At 41.9% G+C, this 23572-nt stretch overlaps 1 protein-coding gene across 1 annotated transcript; it reads left to right on the top strand.

Annotated features, from left to right (window-relative positions):
* The first annotated feature begins 778 nt into the window (after positions 1 to 778).
* LOC119554786 (protein slit) lies at positions 779 to 4517 on the top strand. The gene is made up of 2 exons (XM_037865832.1): positions 779 to 1199; positions 1635 to 4517. The coding sequence occupies exon 2, from the start codon at positions 1742 to 1744 to the stop codon at positions 3965 to 3967; it is 2226 nt and encodes a 741-aa protein (XP_037721760.1). The 5' UTR covers positions 779 to 1199; positions 1635 to 1741; the 3' UTR covers positions 3968 to 4517.
* The last annotated feature ends 19055 nt before the right edge of the window (positions 4518 to 23572 follow it).

Consider the following 23572-nt stretch of genomic DNA (forward strand, 5'->3'; position numbering starts at 1 on the left):
TGTTGTTTTTTTCTTCGTTTCTTTTTTGTAGTTGTCGACTTGTAAATAGTTGTTTGCTCTGCATGCCAAGAATGAGAAATGCATCTCAAATGTATCAGATGACACAATATTTTTGAGAAATACTCTAGTGCAACACTTTCGGGTCCTCGGCTGTGGGGCATCTCGCAGATACAAAAATATCAATTTCAAGTGCGTTACTTTTGGTATGTAAACCGCACTTAAAGGCTGCACTTAGGCCAGGATATGTCTGTGACCCATAAATATACATATGCCAGGCTCCTTTTCTGCGGAGGAGTAAGTATTTTTTATGGAGTCTTAATTATGCCGCAGCACTTTAGATGTTTTTTGGTCTAAGTCTTAGTCTTTATGGGCTATAGCATTTCCTTAAGGACGTGCTGCCCGTTTGACGGGCGAGTTGCAATTGCGGGAGAGTTTTTCTAGACCCATGGACCCCGTATAGCCAGATAAATGAGTGGAACTTTCGAGTGGAACTCAGAGGACCGAGTTCTCTACCAACAGAGAGATAGAGAGCCATGGATTCGTAACTCTGGGGCCTGACTCTCGCAACCAGTTTCGACTACCTGCTGGCGGGTTTATCTGAGAGAACCCGACTTCGCAAGGCCGTCTCTCTTTCTAAAGACGATGCAGCTGCCTGCCACCACCAACTCGGCTCTTTGCCGCTCCATGGGTAACCGCTCAACCACCCCGGTGAATACGGCAGCCGAGGTATCGTTTGTGCAGCAGTCGCTTCGTAAAATCAGTGTAGTTCGTTGCCTCGTCGTGAGCGGTTGTCTGCCTTCCATATAGAGCCCATTGCGACTTAGTTCCTCTCTTACCAGAGTTGGTAACACGAAATACGTAAACCCAACGAAAACCCGTCGAACGCCTAACAACAACTTGAAGCGTGCAGCCAAAGCGAACCATTGGATTATCGCGCACGTTTCTCAAACAATCAGCAAACAAAAAAACAACACATCAAACAAAATTTTATTTTGACAAAAACACACATGTTTTAGTTAAGCAAATGTGACAAAACAGAAAATTGGCCATACAAAATATTTGAAAAAGTGAATTAGTGAAAACTCAAACACATCACACAAACAAAACCGAAACACTGCTTTTTAAGTTCTGTTCATCAACGATTTAATCTGCTGAAAACTAGAAATTGTTGCCAAACAATCTTGAAAGACAAACAATAGGTAAGTTTCACTTGTGGCATAAATTGTGAAAAGTTGAGAGAAGTGGAAGCTAGAAAACTGTTACAAAAAAGTTTGAACAAACTTAAATTAATAAAAAATATAATACATATACAAAAAAATTCTGATAGTTAAAAATAGTTTCAACATAAAGCAAATTAAAACTTTGTTTTCTAATATTTATTGAGTTTCCTAAATCTAATAATGTGAGAAATGTAGAATTTGAAATACTTTTTTCCAGAATGACATAAAGACTAAATCTAAAAATATATTTGAGATGAGATACTAGTGAAAACATAAGATAAAAATGTTTGCTCGAAGAACCTCTAAATTTTAATCAATAGAAACAGTTCCACGAAAATAGGCTAATTAAACGAACTCACCCAGAAGACAGAAACTAATTTTGAAAAATTCTTTCCCTCGTTTGTCTACCCGCAGCACTATGGAAAACTGAATATCCCGAAGAAAAATCCAATAGAATCGAAGCAGCAGCACAGAGAGAAAACTGAAAGATAGAAAAGAAAAACGAAAACCAAGAACCCAAGATGCAGCGAAACATGATGATCGCGTTCGTGGGCATCTGGTGCATTTTGGCCAGCATTGGAGTGGAGCCCGCGGCGGGTTTGGCCAATTGCCCGCCCGGTTGTCAGTGCGATGATAATACCCTGGTGGTTCAGTGCGGCGAGGGCCAGCTGGACGTGCTGCCCATCGCCCTGAACCCCTCCATCCAGCGACTGGTGATCAAGAGCAACAAGATCAAGACCATCGACTCGTCCATCCAGTTCTACGCGGAGCTGACCTTCCTCGATCTGTCCTCGAACCACCTGATGACCATCCCGCAACGCACCTTCGCCTACCAGAAGAAGCTGCAGGAGGTGCATCTCAATCACAACAAGATTGGCCAGATCAGCAACAAGACCTTCATTGGTCTGTCGGCGGTGACTGTCCTGAATCTGCGTGGTAACCAAATCTCGGAGCTCCACCAGGGCACCTTCACTCCGCTCTTGAAAGTTGAGGAGCTGAATCTTGGCGAGAACCGCATTGGCTTCCTGGACCCCAAGGCCTTCGATGGTCTCACCCAGCTGCGCATCCTGTATTTGGATGATAATGCCTTGACCACCGTTCCCGATCCCGTGATCTTCCAGGCCATGCCCAGTCTGGCTGAACTCTTCCTGGGCATGAACACCCTGCAGAGCATTCAGGCCGGTGCCTTCCAGGATCTGAAGGGTTTGAGTCGTTTGGAGCTCAAAGGAGCCAGTCTGCGCAACATTTCGCACGACAGCTTTTTGGGTCTGGAGGAGCTGCGTATCCTGGATCTCTCCGACAATCGCCTGGAACGCATTCCTTCCGTGGGTCTCAGCAAACTGGTTCGCCTGGAGCAGCTCTCCCTGGGCCAGAATGACTTTGAGGTGATCAGCGAGGGCGCCTTCATGGGGCTAAAACAACTCAAACGTCTGGAGGTGAATGGAGCTCTCAAGCTGAAGCGCGTGATGACCGGAGCCTTTGGCGACAATGGCAATCTGGAGTACCTGAACCTTTCGTCCAACAAAATGCTCGTGGAGGTGCAGGAGGGTGCTCTGAGTGGACTGCCCCATTTGAGGCATGTAGTCCTGAAGGCCAATGCTCTCACTTCGCTGGCCGAGGGTCTGTTCCCCTGGAAGGACCTGCTGACCCTGGACCTCTCCGAGAATCCCTTGTCCTGCGACTGCCGCGTGATGTGGCTGCACAATCTGCTGGTGGCCAAGAATGCCAGCCAGGAGGAGGTTTCCGAGCTGATGTGCGAGTTCCCCGAACGTCTGCGTGGCGAGTCCCTGCGTCATTTGAATCCCGCCTTGATGGGCTGCACCCATGCTGATCCTCGCAAGCAGGCCCTGATTGGAGCTCTCCTCGTGGGATCCGCTGCCACTATTACCGCCTTGGCTTTGGTCTTGTACCGCTGCCGCCACAAGATCCGCGAGACCATCAAGGGCGGTCTGTGGGGCAACTCGGCGCTGGGCCGCAAGGAGCGGGAGTACCAGAAGACCTTCTGCGATGAGGACTACATGTCGCGCCACCAGCATCATCCCTGCTCCCTGGGCATCCACTCCACCTTCCCCAACACCTACACGGCACCCCACCATCCCGGAGTGACCCATCATTATGGTATGTGCCCCATGCCGGTGAATGATCTGGGTGCCGTCGATCCTCAGCAGAAGTTCCAGCAGTTGGCAGTGCCCACTGCCACGATGGTCAGTGAGAAGAAGCTGAACAACAACAAGGGGCTGGTGTCGCAGGGAGCCATCGATGACAGTGCCTCGTTTGTGCTGCACATGAAGTCGGCCACCATGGGACGCGATGTCCATCAGGCCAATCCACAGCTGAACCACTACACCAAGCCGCAGTTCCTGGCGGCCACGGCCACAGTGGGCGACTCCTGCTACTCGTACGCGGATGTGCCCATGGTGCACGGTGTCCCGATGGGCGGTGCCCCAAATCAGCCGCAGTTGCGTCTCACCCAGGAGCACTTCAAGCAGCGCGAAATGTACGACCAGGAGATGGGCGGCGAGATGCTGGACTACAACTACATCTACAGCAACACCCACTACTCCATGCCACTGGAGCAGCTCGGTCGCAGCAAGACGCCCACGCCGCCCCCGATGCCGCCAGCCCTGCCCCTGCGGAATGGCCTGTGTGCCACCACAGGACGCAGATCCTTCCAGCAGAAGTCCGCCGCCCAGAAGCAGCAGCAGCAGCAGCAGAACAACAACACCCTGCGTCAGTTCACGCACTGATCCTCGACCTATCGACGCAGGCAGCTGAGCATCTATGCTTAGTACTCCGCTGTCCAACACTGTGATGCCAAAACCCCCCCAGAACCCACTAAAACCACTCCCTCCCCACAACACACAATTAGCGTTTAGTTAGGCTTAAGGAAAACATTGTAGTAGCTGTAATCGGAATTTCAAACTAGGCATTAAGTCAGAGTAAATCTTGCCTTGTATATACGATTAACTCTAGAGCACTCTTTCGAACCTATTGAACACTGAAGGATCTCCAATTCTATCAGCACTTTGCCAACACTACTGTTTTCCTCCCCCTCCGAGCATAAGTTAATCGTAGCCCCTAAGATGAATTGTAAATGATATACGAGTTTAGATAAACTAAAGACAACAAAGCACTGAGAGTCATTGTAAGCTTAATTTTAACTTATTTAATTTATTGTTAAATGCAAAATCGAATCAAATGCAAACAACTATTTATGTATTAGTTAGACAAGAAATTTATGCAAATTTAAGCGAAAAACAAAATATCAACAGAAAACAAAAATATACGCAATGAAAACAAAAACTCATTTGAAAAACAAAAACTTCCAGTGTGTATTCATTCAGCTTTTAATTTAGCAGCTTTCCTTTTCAGCCCGCAGTTCTTCACATGCAGCCGTGGAAATTTGCCTTTAATTAAACATTTTCCGTTTGCACCGGCAACTTTTCCTCTGTGTCAATTTGTCTCGACATTTTCACTTTTTTTTTTTTTTGCTTTTCCACGGGCTCAAAACTTTTGACTTTCAATTCAATTAAAAGTAAGTTGAGGGCTTGCATGCCGAGAGCTCGGGGAAAAAAGGCAGCAAAATTAATATACTATTATTCAATAGTAACAAGCTCGAAAACTTTTGCAGACCCGGCTCAAGCGGAGCGTGGCAAGTGGAGATGAGGGTGGCAGTGTACATAATTTTCAATTGAATGTGCAGGGAAAACACATGTGCAACTTCGTAGCCAACCCTTCATTGTCACCTGCAGTGCAGCTGTCGCCCGGCGGACCAGAAAGTTGCCAACTCACCATAGAAGTTCGCCCCTGGGAACCCCGAAGAGCCCTATTTTTTTTTCCTGCTCAATTTCAAGCCAAATCGAAACCTATTTAGACAATTACGAAAATAGAAATCATTTCAGAATTTCCAGCGAGCAATGCTCGGTAATAACAATAAATAAATAACAAAGGCAAATAACGGCCAGAACCAAGCCCCCAAAGGCCAACAATAAAGAGTTAAGACCAGATACTCAACCTCTGACTGATTTCCCCACTGGATCTCGGGGCTGGCGGGGAATCCATCATCAAATTTCGATTAAAAGGCGCGTGTACTCGAGAACGGTTGAGATACAGATACATTTACAGATACAGACAGAGAGAGAGAGAGAGTTGAGAGTCATTCGCACTATTCAAGCTTCATTAGGAGGCAAAGTAACGAAAACATTTTGATTTCGATCATTACAATTTCCTTTCATGGCCCCCAGTTGAGTGAAAGAGCTACCGAAGGGGCCGCTGGCAAGGGTTAGTGGATCAAGCCGCGGAGCAAAAGCGAATGTAATCATTAATTCGCCTCAACACAGATGCAGATACACGGCGATATGGTCGCAAAGATACGGATTCCAGCACCGAGATACACTTACAGATTGTGGGCCCCGAAACTCATTCTGGCTGAAGACTCGGAGAACCTGAAGCCCCAGCTACCCGAAGGCAATAATTATCGAACCGAAAGCCGGCCTGGTCCAAATATTGAAGACCATTGTGGCCCATCTGGCTGGCTGGCTGGCTTTTCTGGCTGATTGTATGATGACCATGTTGAAAATGCTCATTAAAGGTACTTCAGAAATTAAAGCATTTCACAATTGTTCCAAAGCGAGAGTCCGTCGAGGTTTAGAGTTCAGAGAGATTGAGATTTCGTTTTCGATTCCACCCGCTATTTATCAGATGTTGTTATCTATTGCTGGCTTTTGGTCTTTACTCCAAGCTCAATTAACGTGGTCTTGAATGTCTTTCTGGGGTCAAACTTGGGGGCGAAACCGATGAGTTCGGCTGGATAAAAGGGGGTCTATAGAAATAATAGAAAGAAAGGCTAGATTTAACACTCAATTTCATTCTTCTGGCTGCTTTTATAGATGTTGGTAATTTCATTTTTCCGCTTTAAAACGAAACTGCTACAATTACATAGAGTTAACTTTGGCGGTTGTCTTTTTTAAGTGTGAAGAAAATATTCAAAGAAGGTGTTGGGTACTTGCTTAAAAAGTGGGTCCATTTTAAATACAGTAATTATATTATATCCCTGTTGATTGATGATAATTAATATTATATCACTGTTAATATAGTGGATATCTTAATAATAAGCAACAAAAACAGGGTTAAATAAACTTCAATATATGAAAAATACGAAAAAGTAAATAATCCCTTTAGGAAAATACCTGTTTATGGGATCTACTCGGCTTTATGCCTCATCTTGGCCTAAAGTTAGTCGGCTACAGATTCACTTATCACCCCATTTAGTCATGGTCGACTATAAAGCAGGTAACACGTGAAACTTAAGCCCGGGGCGTGAAGACACCCAGCCGCAGATAGGTTATTCCCTTGCCGCTTGAAAACTCATAAAGTGCCCAAAGACAGTTTTCATTTGACAAAAATTTGTGTGCATCTTCTGGGTTTTTTGTTACACCTTACAATGGCCATAACTGAGGCAAGCGCTGGGCCTTGGAACTTGGGTCTTGGACTGCTCTACCCCGTCGAGTGCTGTGAAATTTCCCAACAATAACCGGGGCCCAATTGTCCCGCTGCGAGGAGAAGACTGCGGAGAATACCGTGACGCTAGTCCCATGCTGTGAGCTCAGAGGCTTGGTTCTCCTGCTCGACTCACATTAATTTCTCATCATTTGGCATTGGCAGGCAGGGCTGGAAGGTAGGGAAGGGTCTTCGCCAAGGGACAAGACTACCAACTGCGTATTAATGGATATGTTATAAGAGATTAGCAGGCATCCGCACCGAGAGGGATACAAAGGTGCTCAAGAACACTGGATACAATTGCAACTGTTTTTGTATGCTTAATGCGAATTTTTATGCCTCATCTTCGTCCCATACGAATACCATTTGCAGAAAGGGCCTGACAGAGTAACTCGGGCGTGATCTACCTAAAAACCCAACTCATTACGGTCAATCATGGCAGTCGATGTAGATTTTCGGTTCGCCCTTGGGATTGTGCAAGACTTTCCCAACAATCGAGTGGTAATCAATCTGACAAGCTACCGCGTTTTGGGCAATTGTTTTCACCGATTGTTTCCCTATATGGGGCAGAAAATGAGGTCATGTTGGGAAATCTTTTGCAGGGAGATGCCTAACAAAGAAGGAAACGGTTTAAGGTTGCAATAATGTTTGTAGGGATAAGAAACACTACAACAAGAAGATCGGATAACTATATCGGATTTCAAAGATAAATGACTTTTACAAGAGGAACTTTAATATTATCTTTTATTGGTCGAAAAATAAAGATGTATATTTTTACAAGATGCAATTTGATTTTCAGCGCTGAAAGTCCAAAACTCATTAGCCCGCACCATCGACTTCCATTGACCATTTCCTCCTTTACTGCCTCTGATATGTTGCACACTTAAAATAGATTAATTTTCCCTCAAGTGCCGGAGCACTCGTAAATGCAATTTCTGTTAAACAAAAATCGCTGAAATGGGAAAAATCAAGCGGCAAGCATCCACTGCAGCACCAGCTCAAGCGACAGCATTTTTAATTAAATAATTATTATAATTGTTGTTGTAGCTTAAGAAGATTTTCATTTTCAGTTTTTTATTTTTTTTTCGCACATTGCCAGTGCGGGAACGACGCATAAAAATTAAAAAACATATATAAACGCTCGGGTGTGTGTGCATAATTATGTCAAAATATAAGTCCCACAAAGTAAACGAAATTTCCCAACAGCGAATGGTTTGGGAGTTCGAATGGTGTGTGGGTGGGTGGGCAAGTGCGTTCGAAACTTGTGCAAAAATATTTTAAATTAAAATTAAAATGGCAAGAAAAAGAATTGGGTCAATGAGAAGGTCGATCGCATGAGTACCCTTTAAATTTATAATTACTGAAAGCAAGCATTAAATAGTGTTTTTATTAAGGGTGACGTAAAAAGTTAAATTATGTCCAGTTTCGAAAGTATCTTGTATATAAATGTCTTATAATCGTTTAAAAACTCACTTGGTTATAATAAAAAAGATAATATTACTATGTAATATATTTAATAAAACCTATTTTATCATAATTTATTGTTAATATTCTTAAATGTTGTGAAAACCATTATATTGGATAGTCAGGATTGGATATTATTTTAAAAACAATGAAGTGCCTGCATGAAAAATAATAATTTAATGCTCAAGCTAGATTCTTTATTGGTAACATTTTATAATAAAGAAAGTAAGGGTGTTGAGAAAGTGCTGAGATCACGAATCGAGTGCAGACCCTTCGAATTGGTCCGAGTAGGTAAATAAAGGCGTGTAAATCTGCCGCGAATCCGCTGGCACCTCCCACTTTTTCAAGGGTCGTCTGATGTGGCAAGTTGCAACCTCAACGACTGACAAACAGTAAACAGAAATCGGAAAACACCAGCAGACATGCCGAGGAATCATGTGCAACTCCTGCGAGAAACCAGGGGGCATCCTCCGTCGAATGCGGCAACCTGCACGCAATAATGCTAAATTGTTTTTCAATTATTTTATAGGTTATGGTAATATTTATTTTAATTAAAAACAAATACGCACAACTGCAGACAAGAGTGCCAGACCCCGGGCGTTGGCAATATCTGAGCTTTTTTGTTCTGCGCCTTTTTTAGGGGAATATATTGGTTGCCGTTCGAAAGGAGGCAAAAAATGGGATTCATTTGCATCATTTAAGGAATACAAATAAACATAAAAAATACAATGGAAAAATTGTACATCAGTTAAGGTTTTTTTTCTCGGCTATAACGAACCTTTATCAGTTACATGCAGAATTCGTGTGATGTGCACTTGTCTTTTTTGGTGGAAACTCACATCCATTGTTAACTTGGCCCAGACCCCGGAGCTATTTATGACTGAGTTAATTTTGGACTTTAAGCTGTAAAAAATATGAAAAAGATGTTGAAAGAACAAAAATCATATCTCCAATTTAGTTGTAAGTTCCTTGATCTACAATCGAACAATTTAAAATGTGTCTATGGCAATATTTTTCATCACACAAAATGCGAGGAAAGCCAATGTTTGACTTCACCGGGCAAAATGCATTTGCAGTTAGGAATTTCGCCTTGTTTTCCAGCATTTTCCGCTTAGGTAAACAGGCTAAATATTCATTTTGCAGACCGCACAATTTGCGGTCCCTGGTCAATCAACAAATCGTAGTTGAACCGACAGCAGTCAGTTTTCAAATGGAAACTCAAACAGGCACCGAGTTTGCTGGCCAAAAAAAAATCAGAGTAGACTCAAAACCCAGTGCCCACACTTACTCACACGAATTATCATAAAGAACATAATTTTCCACCATTTAAGAGGATACGTGTGCAGAAATTCCGACGAGCCGGCCTTCAGCGGAATGCAGACCCGAATCCAAAGCCCAAAACCCAGACCCAGACCCTCCACTTTGAACTCCACACCCACTATGCGGAATTCAGACCGTTACGTGTGTTGGCAGCATTAGGAGAAGTTGCAATTAAAACTCATTTTCGTTGAAAACGCAATTTTCCAGCGTGAATTCCATTTGGTGAACAAAGTTTTTCAACCCCTCCCAAACTGATGATAAACTGAAATGAATTTTAAACAGTATTCATCGAGGCATTATCTTGGGGATAGCAACTATGTGGACTGTTGGACCTTCCCTGGGTAATAGGTATTGGGTCAATATAGTCGACCTCTCATTTGGTCTTGAAAGCTTTTTCCGAAAATGTAATTTATAATGATGAACAGGATTTTAATTTTGTTTATAAAATCACCATATAAATTAAATATTATCAAGAGCATGTATTTAAAATAATTTATTTATTTAAATGAATACATTTTGATTCATATGTATGCATTTAATGAGATTGAGTGCTTTAAAAAATAAATTATTAAAAGCTCTCAACTTTGTGGTATGAATATAAATGGAATTTTATATGTGAATTTTATTTAACCTGAAATTATGACTAAAACATTTTAATCAAGTTAACTTTCAGGATATGTTTAGCCGTTTTGAAAGCGTATTCCTTTGTCTGGTGACGCACCATTAGTAGCTTTGTTTATTTTGAATCGTCACCTCCCTGCTGCCATTCGAATGCGTCACAATGAATTTCAATAATACGAAATAGGTGGCCACATAGAGTGCGATGACCTGGAGCCACCCTACCAATATTCTCCTCGCCAGCCAAATTCAATTATGACAGGACTCTATTCAGACTGGTTTGCGGACACCCAACTCTTCTCCGGTTTTTCCGAACCGTTTTCCCGTACACTGTTGATTGACGACTACATTTTGGAAAATGCCGTGCGAATTGTTTTGTTGTGTTATCTCGGCTGACATCAAAGTGCAACATTGTTGCATGCCAATGCACCACCATCACCACCACCACTGACTGACTGCTGATGCTGTGATGAGTTTTTAAATTTGTTATTAAACGCTTTTGGCCGATTTGAATTTAGATGAAATTGCTGTGCCCCTCCTCCAAAGCTCTCTCTTTCTAAATTTCCCATATCAGTTTGCACTTTTTTCTGGCTCTGATTTTCCATCTCACCGAGAAGGGGTTTGGCGTTTCAAATTCTATAAATTTGCTATTTTGTTTGACCGTTGTACGCATATTGGCAAATTGAGTTTTGAGCGGGTCGAATGAACTCCTGCCTTTTGCACATTTTCCCCCCTTTCCCGCTCTCGATTTGTTTGTTTTCCCGCAGTTTTCATCTCTTTCACGCGGTGTCTCTGTTTGGCCTTTGGCAAATATCATTAAAATATTGTTGAAACAATTTTGGTCGATTGTCGCGGTGGTTGATTGAATTTTAAAATAGCCAGCGGTTCCGTTTTTGTGCTACGACTATATAGAACTTTTCTAAAAAGAACCACAGAAATTTGGTTTTTACAAAAGGATTTTTTAAGAATATCTTTCTAACCATACTCTGAAAATCTTGATTTATTTATGATAAAATTGAGCCCTGGATAAAAAAATATTGTATTTCTTGTTACATATCGAGGTGATAGATAAGGTCTCCCAATCTCTGATAAGTCAAAGCGTGTTTGTGCTATCTATTCTTTCAGCTGCCTTTTTAGCTGCCCTAACAACCTGATAAATCCACCTGCCATTACTTAACCAGACCTTCAAACCTTTAAATAGTCAAAGACCCTTTAATTATCTTTTCAAACTGCCTAACACTTTGAAGTTCGAACTGACCAACAAATTAATTGCCCTGCGAAGAATTCCAAACGAACAGAAAGCCAAAAGAAACCACAAGACTTTGACAAAAGCCGACCACCAATTTTTCAAGAAGCATTTAAAAATCAATAGAATCACATTTATTTAAGCCAAGAAAATCCCAATCGAAACTTCATTATGTTGCCAAAAAAAAAACGAAATGGTAGAGAAAAGGTATAAGAATTCAAAGAAGAAACAGCGTGACAGATTATGCAAACCAATTACACAAAATTAGTTGAGATTTATGCCCTGAAAAAGTTCCAAAAAGCCCGAAAGAGTTTCGATATTCCTCCACCTGTTCCCTTGCCGCATTTATTAATCAATTCAATTTTTGCCGCTCGGCGTGAGCTTGAGGTTTTTTTCAGGGAGTTTAGAGCGTTGGAAACCCGTTTAACAAATAGTGTGACATAATATCAAGGGTGGGGAAAGGCAAAGGAGAAGGGTCAGGTCTTCGTCTCCCTTTGGGTTCTTACAAATTTGTATGATGTAGAGCTTAATTGGTGATTAACCACCTGCAGATTGAACTGCATTTCCATGGAGCGACTCGGCGAGAGAAAGAAAAGTCGTGCCTGGCCAGGCCCCAAATGAAGACGATGCCATGTCTCTGGAAGCCCCGACCACAGCCCCAGACTTTAACTTAAATTCAGACCCAAACCCAAACCCAAGCCCATTCTCCTTGCAGGCGAATGTCACTGCTGGACTAGTTCTCCACAGAACAAGATTTATGGTATACAAGACTCGGTTGGCCCGATGTCGCTGTCAGCGGCAGAGAAATGGGGAAACGGGCGGGGACGGGGCCAGTTTTCCATGGAAATTGCTGCACTCCGTCTTGGACTCTTTGGGAAAATAATTCATTTCGATTTGTCAATGAAGCGCTTAGATTATCTCTCTATTAATTATCGTTTATGGTTTGTTTGTTCGTTAGTTCGTTTCGGGGCTTGGTCTTATCTATGGGGGCGTCAAAGAACATGCTCTGTACGAGAACGGTTCCCATGAACTCTCCGTTGAGATAACGGCCAGAGTTTGCTCTGCTTCACCTGGTGGTTGTATTCGGTGGGCCTACACTCCCCATCTCAAATGAAAAGCAAATTGGCCAGACCAAATATTGTGGCACTACCAATCGAGATCCATCTCCGGCACAGTGCTCATCCCGGGCCTCCACTATTAGCATGCTAATATAAACATGAAAACTAAAACTTATTACAAAACCCATTAGTGCCTCTGGTTTCTGGTTTACTTTTTTTGTCCTCGGCTAGTTTGGACGGTTCGTTGGTTGATTGCCTCCCAAAACATTTATAACGTTTTGGGTGTCTTCTCACATTTGTTGTACTCTACAAAGGGCAAGGTCCCTGTTATTGTGCACTGAGCTAAAAATATTTATGAGAAAGTGTTATAAAACAATTCGATGAAAAATGTATAGACCTAAAGTATGTATCAAAAGATAAATAAGTATAAATATTTATTTTATACAGATTAAAGGTACGATCACCAAAAAATTATAATAAAAAAAACTCTGTTACTTAAGCCCTCGTTAGAATAATAAACGTAAAAAGAGTCTAGATATATTGTATAATGTTCTTAAAAAACCTTGCATATACCATAATATTTCCCGATAGAGTGTACGTAGTTCTAAACTCCCCCAAGCCCACTGGATTTTCCTTCTACCGATTTCTTTTTCTTTTGCGGTTGCATGTGAACCGATGCCCGTTGGCGCTTTTCCTGGGTTTTCCTGTGCTATCCAACGACCAATCAATGCCAAACTGATGATGTTAATCTGACTGGCCCTTCTCCTGCTGCGACGGCTACTGGCAGGGCCACGCCCCCTAGCTGGCAGTTCCCATTAAGTTAACCCTTAAGTTAAAATTCATTTGAATATACAACATCCTATTTCAATTTAAATTCAAATCCGCAAACATTTGCCACGAACATTGCCAAGTCCAGGGGAAAACTGACATGGGCCACGCCCCCTTAGCAGGCGGTTGGGACACATACCCGAGCATATCAGGAGTTGGCCATCGCCATCGTCCTCCTCCGTTCTGCATCCTCCATCCTCCATCCTCCATGCCATAGCTCCTGGTGCTACAGGCTCCTCTCATGGACCTTGTCGTCGTCGTTGTCGTGGACGCTGGCAAATGCCACTTACTCCAAAGTGCCGCAACGATTAACATCTACGACCTGATGGGCGAGGAGCTGGGAGCTGGTAGCTGGTAGCTGGTAGCTGGGATCCAGGAGATGGAACAAGGAGCTCGGACTGCTCCACATGACCAGGCCACCTACCGTTATGTATCTGCAGCTCCCACTGCTCCCCTCCGATTCGCTGTGGCACTTTGTAGTGTGTATCTTTTGCATATCGCCCGCCATGTATCTTCAAGTATGAGTATCTGCGACACCGAAATTGCAAAACCAATTTAAAAAACGTTTCGCAAAACATTCCGTTGATAGTTAAACACCAAATTGGAATCTGCTCGTGAGTGAAAAATATACATTTTTTCATTTAATTAAATGTTTTCGCCCCCTTCTTTTTCCTGGTTTGATAACGAGTTTATAGTGTTTTGGATCGACAGCGAGTGAATTTTAGTATTTCAGAAAAGTTTTCGATTTGATTGAGTTGTGTGGCGGGAATGTGCCAAGTTTGAGGTTTTCGAGGTCAGAGTTGGCGGAATATGAGGTTAGTTTGGGCTAGCAAATTGGAGAAAATCCAAGAGAACGTATGGATATTTTCCATAGAAACCCAGTAGTGGTTAATTTTTCCGAATTTCATTTGCCAGTCAAATTGTTTGTTATTTTATTTTAAAATGAAAGGAACTGGCTTTCAAACCATCGGATTTATTTAATCCTACCTTCAATGCCTTTCATAAATGCTAGTGATATTAAGGTTTAAGTTCGGACAAAACCACTAACTTTGTTACTTATATTTTCAAATGCTAGCCCTCTCCAGCCAGAATGTCACCCCACCTGCTTACTTAGGACCACACTTTTTGTGGACCCATCCGAGCTCTTAATATTTGGGCTGACATTAATGCCAATATTTGCGCTGACTTGGCCATAAATCTTAAGCCGTCTGCAATAAATTAAATTAAATTACATTTTATATAGATTTTTTCTGGGCTGTCGCCAAAGACAATGCTGGAGCAAGGAGAAAAAAAGAATATATATATATGGAGAGCTTATCACGATCGGGGGACAAAAGGCACAGAGATTTCTGCCTGGGCCTCACTTATAAATTATTTAAATGGAAAAATAAAGCATCGGCCAGAGTCGGAGATCGCGACTGGACGCGGTCTGTTTGCAAATGCGGTCGAGTAGGAAATGTCATGAAAATGCAGCCCCGAAATGCAGGCCAAAAGCATCGTCCTCCCATCGATACGACGGCGATACCTGAGGTAGTAAAACACAAATTCACAAATCGAACATGAACAAAGCAAGAAATGATAAGATCACGATTGTTCCTCTGGTTCCTCGGGAAAGTAGCAGGTTCCACATTGGCGCTGCACTGCATCTTGTCCAAAAACCGAGCCAAACATTTAATTGCGAGCCACGTTCTGCACGAGTGAGAGGAATGAGAGGAGTCAGGGGCGGGGGATCTCCTTTATGTTCTGACCAACCGATCGACGGATCGGGCCACTTGTGCCAGTTATGCTCACGTATGCAAAGGAAAACTTTATCTGACAGATTTGCGTGATAAGCCGGTGCAGAAAGAGAGAGCCAGGGTATAAGCCACCATCAGGCCCGGGGATCGATCGCTTCCTGGAGTGAAATCTTGCCCAGATCCAACCAACCAAGCGACCAACCAACCTCCTGCCACAATTTTCTTGGCCAAATTGGCAGTCTGGCTGCTGGTGGTACACGCAAAGGGACGAACTTTGTTTGGATTCCGTTTTCATGTGGCTACCAATTGCTGGCACTCTGCAATTGCTTTTTGGCCATTTAATGAGCCAAGAACTTGCATTCAGACGGTGTGTAAGTCAGCTGAAAAATCAAACAAAATTTGAGAAAACAGGTTGCTTGAAATGTATTTATTTGAAATATTAAAGGTTTTACAAACAGTATTGATAATTAATTGGAAGCCAATGATGCTGACGACGACGATGCTGACGACGACGATGATGACGACGACGATGATGACGACGTGGAAGAACTATGACTTTGGGAGGTTTTATTGGAGAAAGAATTGGTTCCATGTATCTCGGGAATCTCATTTGTGTAAAGATCATTCGTAAGACCTTGGGTACCCATATTAGGATTTATTTTCATAGGGCTCATCTGTCCATTAGAATAGTCATGGGCTGACTCGGAAGCCGACGATGAAGATGAATATGATGAAGATGATGATGATGAATTTGCCGACGACCAAGATGACCCTGATTGGAAAGTGCTAAGGTGCTGATGGCTCAGATCCTCTACTGGTTGTTGGCTTCCAAGTTGTGCGAAGAGCTTATTTTTCAATTCCGTCATAGAATCCCACATGCTTGAATTGGAAGTCGGCTTAATGTCCCCAAAATAGATGAACCTGGTTCCTGCTGTATTGGGTTGAGCTGGTGCTGAAGGGCCTGTGGGACCAGGAACACCTTTCTCTCCACGACTTCCCGATTGACCTGGCAAGTTATAGGCAGTATTTCCGGTCTCTCCCCTAAGGTTTTCGGACCCAAAGTCTCCACGTTCTCCCTTTTCGCCTTTAATGCCCATATCTCCCTTTTCTCCTACCTCACCACGATCACCCTTCACGCCTGGAGGACCGGGAGTATTTATGTGTCTGTGTATCTGCCGATCGAGCTCATCCAGTCTTTGACTTAATTTAAGTATTTCCGAATTCAGTGGTTCAATTATTTGATTTTTGAAATCTTCAAACTCTTGTTGTTCCACCTAAGAAAGACAAGATTAGTTGATAGATGTTTTACGTAATAAGAGCAGAGCTCCCAAAATCACTAACCACTTCTCTCTCATATAATACTGTTAGCACTGGACAAGAAATTAAAATATAGGTTGTCGTGTATGATCTAAAAATTAAACTTTAACTGAAAACTACTCGGGCATTTAAACACAGAAATTTATTATCCAATTATTATTATATATAAATTATATATTATTGTGCAAAAATATGTATGATCATACTACGATTAACCTTTTTTTTTTCTAGCTTTATTTTCAAGTCCAATGCTTACATACTTATATTTTATATATTCACCACATCAACACCACCAGATGAGGGAACTAAAATCAGCGACACATTGAGGAAAAAAATGATGATAATGTATTTCCTCATATTGAAAGTACTAATCAAAAGTCAAACTGTGCAGAATCCAAGACGGCGAGATACTAAACCTAATTTTTTAATCGTCGAGTGGACTACGGTCCGTTGCTAAGGAAGTTCTTATCTCCTAAAGTCTTGGCTCTCACAGGTGAACTACATTCAAATTTCGGTGGCTATCAAATTAATCGCCAAATTCGCTCTTTGCTGACAGTTGTCTTGAGAATTAAATATAAATAAATATTCTCTTCTACTATAAGAGTAACATGGTTAATTTCGGAATCGATTCAAAAAGAAAAAGAATATAGAAGAAGAAGAAGAAGAACATTTTTTGATAAAAGTCAAAGTAAAATTTTAAGCAAGAATTTCTTGTGTCTTTATTCTCATTAACAAAAAAGAAATAATAGAAGCCCCAATTTTTATTTGATATTAACTACGTTTACCAGCTTAGAAATCCCTTGAAAATCGCTTGTGCAATTACGAACTTTCAATTTGAACTTCCCATGTTTACTTCATAAACTCCTTGATCCTCGATTGTGCCCTAGGCCTTGGTTAGCACAGAAAAAATAAAAGTTTTCCGCCCCCGATTCCGTAATAGGGATCCATTACTTAATGCCAAAGCCCCTTTCCGAGGCATTGGCGATAAGAACAAAGTTTTCGGCTTGGCTGGAAAATCTTCAATTTCTGTTTGGCTTCGCTTTCCTTCTGCTGGCGCACTTTCACCTAAAAGTTGACAAAAGTTCCCCGAAGAAATTGCAGTTAAAGGGGGGGCAGAGTCGGCGGCAAAGTGTGACAAAGTATCCACATCGTGGGTTGGAGTGTGTAAATGTCCATTGAAGTGTAGAATTTGATTGCAGTTCGAGATGTCTTTATGCGTGTGCGAGGGTATATGATGAGCGTCTTTGGATTTCCAGCGATTGTCTTTTATGGCTTGGAAAATCAACTTTTGGCTAGCAACGCTTCGATGCGTTTGATGCACAGGCAAAAGGAGCGAACTTCGCTTCAGTACAGCTTAAAGTCTGAGAGGCGTAAATTCACTTAAATTATGCGTAAACGTCCAAGTTTCCCCTTGCATGGCAACAATTTGCTGACTCACTCGCAGAGTGGGTAAAAATCCCGCAGAAGCCCCCTTGTGACCCACATTTATTCGCTCGAATTGATTTCCTATGCTCAGCTTAGCTTTGGCAATCAGCGCCGACTGGCACACGCGGCGTATACGCAACGAGCTTACCCGCCTGGCCATTTTTATTTGCTGTAAATCTGTAACGAAGGCACGCACTATTTTCCCGGATATTTATGCTGTGTCGGCGGGAACACTGTCTCGGGCCCCATATGATCCCTTATCTAGGTCCGAGTCCCTTTCGGTTTTGATAATTTAATGCCTGTTTGAGTTAAGACAGTGAGAGCCCTTTTTTGGCCGCCATGATTCCTCATGAGTTGTTTCCTGCTCCTCGCCACACACATAAACTACAATATTTAATTGGTTCAAAGCCTTTTGCCTAGACACGTCCTCTCCCGGCTTTTTTGCATATTTAATGCAATTACCAAAAGGTTCTCCCATCGGAATTGGCCAAGCCCCGAAGATAAGGGCACCGAAATTGATTTAGCTGACTGCTGGAGCCAAACACCTCGGCAAGGCTATTGATAGGCCATAAACGGGGATCATGAAAGAAATTGAAACCTTAAAATGAAAACTAGGTTTGGTGGCCTCGAAAATCAGATACATTTTTCCGACAGCGAAAGTCAACTTCCTTGAAAAGATTTTTCTTTTGCAATATTCCTGATACCAAGAAGTCGACACGATAACCCAAAAATCAAGTTTTTATTAGTTTCATACCCAAATGTATCCAATATCGCAATTAAAAACTGAATAAATAATTAACGACATAAGGAAATTGGTTTTAAAAATCGATTATTTTGGTTTTCGAATGTGAAATATCAAGTACCTACCTTTTTTCTGATTCTGGTCTACTTACTTAGGCATGAGTCGATTCCCAAGATATAACTATTCTTGTATATGTTTCCTAAGGGAAATAAATTAATGGATATTTTGTTGTTCTTTATATTACATCTATTTATGTTCTATTCAGCTTTGCATAGCTTTCATGTATAAAACTTTACCTAACATTTAACTTAAATTATTTGTTTAGGAAACTAATTTCCAACCCTGGTGCTAATCTCAGTTCCAACTTTTATTTTATTTAAATCTGATGGTCTCGCAGTTTTTTCCCCCACCTTTTTTACAGGCAATGATAAACAAATCGGAACTTCCTCGAACCCCTCGTCGAGCGCAAGTTTATGTGTTGCCGCGAAATCTCAAAACAATCAAAGTACCCGGGGAGAAAAAAGTGGAGCTGGTGAAAGGTGGACTTTGTGGGGGTGCTGCAAAAAAGGGACCCAACTCAAATAATATCCAGCTTTTGCTACTGTTTCACTTCGCGTGGGCGTTGATGTTTGCTCTCCGAAAACAACAACAATGCGGCAACTTCAACTTTAGTGCGAAAACTTTTGCCACTTAACTTTTGTGAATGCATCAGCATCAGCGGGGAAATTGGGGAAATGGGGAAATGGGGGCATGGAGTTGTTTGGCCGACCGAGAGCCAATCCCCAGATTCCGTCGACTCTGGCTCTGGCAAAGCAATTAAAATTATTGCTGGGCGCAAAAAGTAATATTTTCCAAGTGCTAAATAAACACACTATAAAAATGGCAAATGCCCCACGAGCCCCGCCCCCTCAGTTCTTCATCACTAACCCCAGCGCACATACGGCGGGAAAAAGTTGATTCAATGCGAATTTTCGTGAGATTTATTTACATATGCCAAGACGCGCCGCGAAGAAGTTTTTCTTCATCCAGAAAATGAGGGTGCCAGGCCCACATTGAAATCGGGAAAACTCTCTGGAAAACCCCTTGAGAAGTTTCAGGGAGTTTGGGCACTGGGCTCGAGGATATAAAAGGAAAATTAAATCGCAAATGGAGGGAACGAGATACGAAAATCACATTGAATAAAAGAAGGATTTAAGTTATTCAAAGTGTTTCAAGCCTACAAGCTTTTTTCAGGTCAAGAAGTATCTTTGATGGCTTTAAGGAAAGTGATTATGGAAACCTTTCTATCAAGAGAAATAATAAATGCTTAATTTATATTAACTCTGCTAATAAGCCTATTAATATAAGGCCAACACAAGTGGAGGCAACAATTCCAATGATTTCATAAACTCCGATTATTTGCAACCCATTGATACACACTTAGCAAACACTAAAACCAATATGAAATCAACTTACATGCCAAGGTACACATGATAATAAATTGAAAACCGAAATCGATTTAGTTGTAACCAAGTTTATGGTCATAGAAACCCGGCCCGTCGACCCCGGAAGCCGAAAGGAAAGAGCAAAGTTCCTGGCTAAGTTGACCATAAAATTGCACACAAATTGCATCAAATATTTAGTTGGCCCAGCCGATGCACAGACAAATAGCAAGGGCCGAGTGAATTTACCTGGGCCAATAAATAAACAGCAAATATTTTATGCAAATTTTCAATTTAACACAGCATTAAATGCACGCACACCTGCAAGTGTGGAGCGACTCCTTCAGAGATCAATGTATATTCCCTTGGCAGGACAAACAACACCTGTGCGGCCGTGTGCGAAATGTGTGTGGCTTAAAAGGCCCATAAACCGCATACGATTCCATAGAACGCTGCAGCATTCTGTGGTAATTTTCATAATTTACACAGATACGGAATGAGCAGCACACCTTTGTGTTGTTGGACTGCGGGGAATCCCCGGAGGGCGGGGGCCATGTAACAATATTGAGTTGGAAATCATTGGGCGTAATTTGTTTGTCTGCTGGTCAGGCACTTGATAGGCGTGAAAATCAATGTATTGATAAGATATTTTCAGCAAATGCAATTATTTGACAAATTGCTAAACAGCTTACCAAACAGAAAGGGATGAAAAGGTCGGTAAATTTCCATAAATCATAGATTGCGGTACAGTTTGACGCAGGTCAACTATGATTTATCAAAGTCCAAAAGTGTTTCATTGCCTGAGAAACTTTTCGGAGCATTATGAGCTCCAGCCAGCTTGGGAAAACGTACTTATTTACTTTGGCCCACTCATTAACTGCCGAAGGACTCCTGCCCCAGCCAAGTTAAAACTTTGCCCTGATTCTAATAAACTTTGCCTGAAAAGTTCATTACCAAAAATGTATCTTGTAGCATCTTTGGCTCATTTTCCACTCATTTTGACATATTTACGCAAGGTGACAGGCTCGTGATTAATACGGGTGTGCCTCTGCGGAGTATTTCGGTATGGTGTGATGGCAGTCAAAAGGTTCCTGGCATCTCATTAACCTACTCCCACACACTCAGCCCGCTTGAACTTTTCCAAATGCAAATAGATGTGATGCGAAACTTTTGCTTTGCTCTCCAAAAATTGACATTGACCACCCTCCTTATCGGTAGATTGTAATTTAAGATTCCGGATTGCGACACTAAGTTCGGTTGCCAACAGAATTTTACTTTAAATAAACTTTTTGGATACCCTACAAAAAACAGGGAGTTTCTAAATAAAGGACTAAATATAAATGATTAAATTTGAAAAAATATATATATTTGTTTTAAGCAATTGATTATTGTTTTTCAACGTTGTTTTTAACATAGATTTACATATTTTATAGATAGTATCTATTAGATACTATTTATGGAGAACTAAAGTGTTGTAAGTTTATTTAAACAATATATAAAAATTGCTTAATACAAAATCTATAGCTAATAAACTAAGTAACAAGCGCTCTAATTTTTTTTTTTAATATTTTAAACATTAAACATTGCTTAAAAATATTATGCAAATTTATAACACAACTAAGCGTTATTAGCAAATATTTGATAAATTTGTAATCTCTAATATCTTTACAGGAACCCTTCGCTCTAGAGATGCCTTTGCTATCCTTGATATACCCATTATCAACACTGTTTTTATAGCATAGAAGAACTAAACAAACCCCTAGAAAACACTATCTCCATCACTTTGAAAGGCTCATCAATCCTACAGTTTCTCTACATTAAAAGGGACCCTTCCTTCGTCTTAAGGGCATTGCCAATCGTTGATGACCGTAGTAAAATCCTTTAAAACCCCATCCTAACCTCAAAAGTTTCCTGATGTTGGTCACTCTGACAGACTTCGAAGGACAAAAAAGACTGACGAGGATGGACTGGGAAAATATTTTACTTTCGCCCCTATCGATTGACCGACTTAAGTAAATACCCTAATTTAAACCACATGATTGATTGCTGTTGAGCAAAAACCGAACGTGAGTGGAGGAGAAGATGGCCTTCGATATAAACAGGGCCGGAACCCATATCCTACACTTCAGCTTTTGGACTGGCGTCAAAGTTGTCGCCTGGCTCCGACATCCGGAATTCGGCTATTTCGGGGGTCGGAGGTCGGAAGTAGGGGGTTAAGCCTTGGGGTTATGGGGATGACTGGGCTGGCAAGTCATCACGGACATTGCACTTTGGCTTTGACCATCAAGATTTTCGGGGCATTGTGACGGCAGTCCTTTTGGCACAAGGACTCTCCAGGCGATTTGCTCGCTTCCTGGCGTTTTCCAGCGGGAAGCGGAGTGGCTGGCAGCTCATTTATAAAATTTCCCAGCTGGCTTGTTGCTGGCATTTTGAATCGAACAATGCCTTGGGGCCAGCACATGCAGGATCTGGACCCGGGTCCTGCAGGAGGAACAGGACCCGCTCGTAGAAATGTGTATGAAAAATGAATGGCGCCTAGACGCAGGATGCGGACGCCTTTATGGTAATCCAAGATGATGCCCCTTTTTGCGGTTGACATGATTCACTTGGGCGATAAACCAAAGATAGCTAAAAAGTCAGTCAAAGCCCAAGTAGTTCTATAAGTTGGAGCGCAAGCGGGGTCTTAAGGATGCGAAGGACAAAGGACATTGGCGGCGACATTTTGGCAGCCCTTTTGGCATATCATTTTGGCCATTTCTCGGCTGTCTGCCTTCGTTTTTTTTTCAAGCAATTTTCAACGTTTGAATAAACATTTCATTTAATTTGAGCGCAAACAGAAAATAATAAAATAAACAAACGCAAGGAGCCCAGGGAAGTGGGGAAACCAATTTGGTTGGCGGCGCCGAAACTTTACGTAAACACGTAATGCTCTTTACGTCGCTGTACAACGCAGCCGCCGCACGCAACGCTAGCGATTTTGTAATAAGAAATTCAATTTTCAGCAACATTAGAGGCCAAAAGTTGACTCCGCGACTACGTGTGCATCAGGATCCAGCGCAGCAGCCACAGAAATTACAACATTTTGCATTCCTCCTTTGTTTGCGCATTTTGTGTGTGTGTGCCTTTTCCTTTTGGATAAATTGCACACTTTTTCACTTTACTTTTTCCAGTTGAAATTAAAATGCAAAGTGAATTTATTGCAGACCCGCAGGCGTGTCCTGAACTAAAAAACTCTGAACCCGAGCTCCGCTGAAATGGAACAAAGTCTGCGTGCCGCACGCTCGTCCCATGCAAATTTTGAGTTTCACCTGTTATCGATAAGCCAGCACATTTGCCTATCGCCAAAAGGGTCTTGTAGAGGTTTGCCTAATTGTCAACGGGTTTCTTGCATTCAAATAAAATGCATTCAGATTGCCGTTTCCGGGGTAAGCTTGTTCAAGATGACCTGCCAAGATTTGCTGCAGCCCGCAATCTAACTTGTAATTAAATCGGAATTAGGGGGAAAAGGCACAAGTGTAAATCTTAAAAAACACATTTTAAATACACGTTTCAAATCATACTGTACCATGTTAATAAATAATATATTACATAATTATTACACAAAAGAATCGTTTGGTAAAACTGACCATCGTAATAGTAAAACGGTCCCCAACCACAGAATTGTCAATTTAATCCTTC

The sequence above is a fragment of the Drosophila subpulchrella genome, chromosome 3L (genome assembly GCF_014743375.2).
Source record: "Drosophila subpulchrella strain 33 F10 #4 breed RU33 chromosome 3L, RU_Dsub_v1.1 Primary Assembly, whole genome shotgun sequence".
Taxonomy (NCBI): Eukaryota; Metazoa; Arthropoda; class Insecta; order Diptera; family Drosophilidae; genus Drosophila; species Drosophila subpulchrella.

Bases quoted from the DNA above. Each gene is read 5' to 3' on its own strand.
- LOC119554786 (XM_037865832.1), top strand. From the start codon at position 1,742: ATGCAGCGAAACATGATGATCGCGTTCGTGGGCATCTGGTGCATTTTG.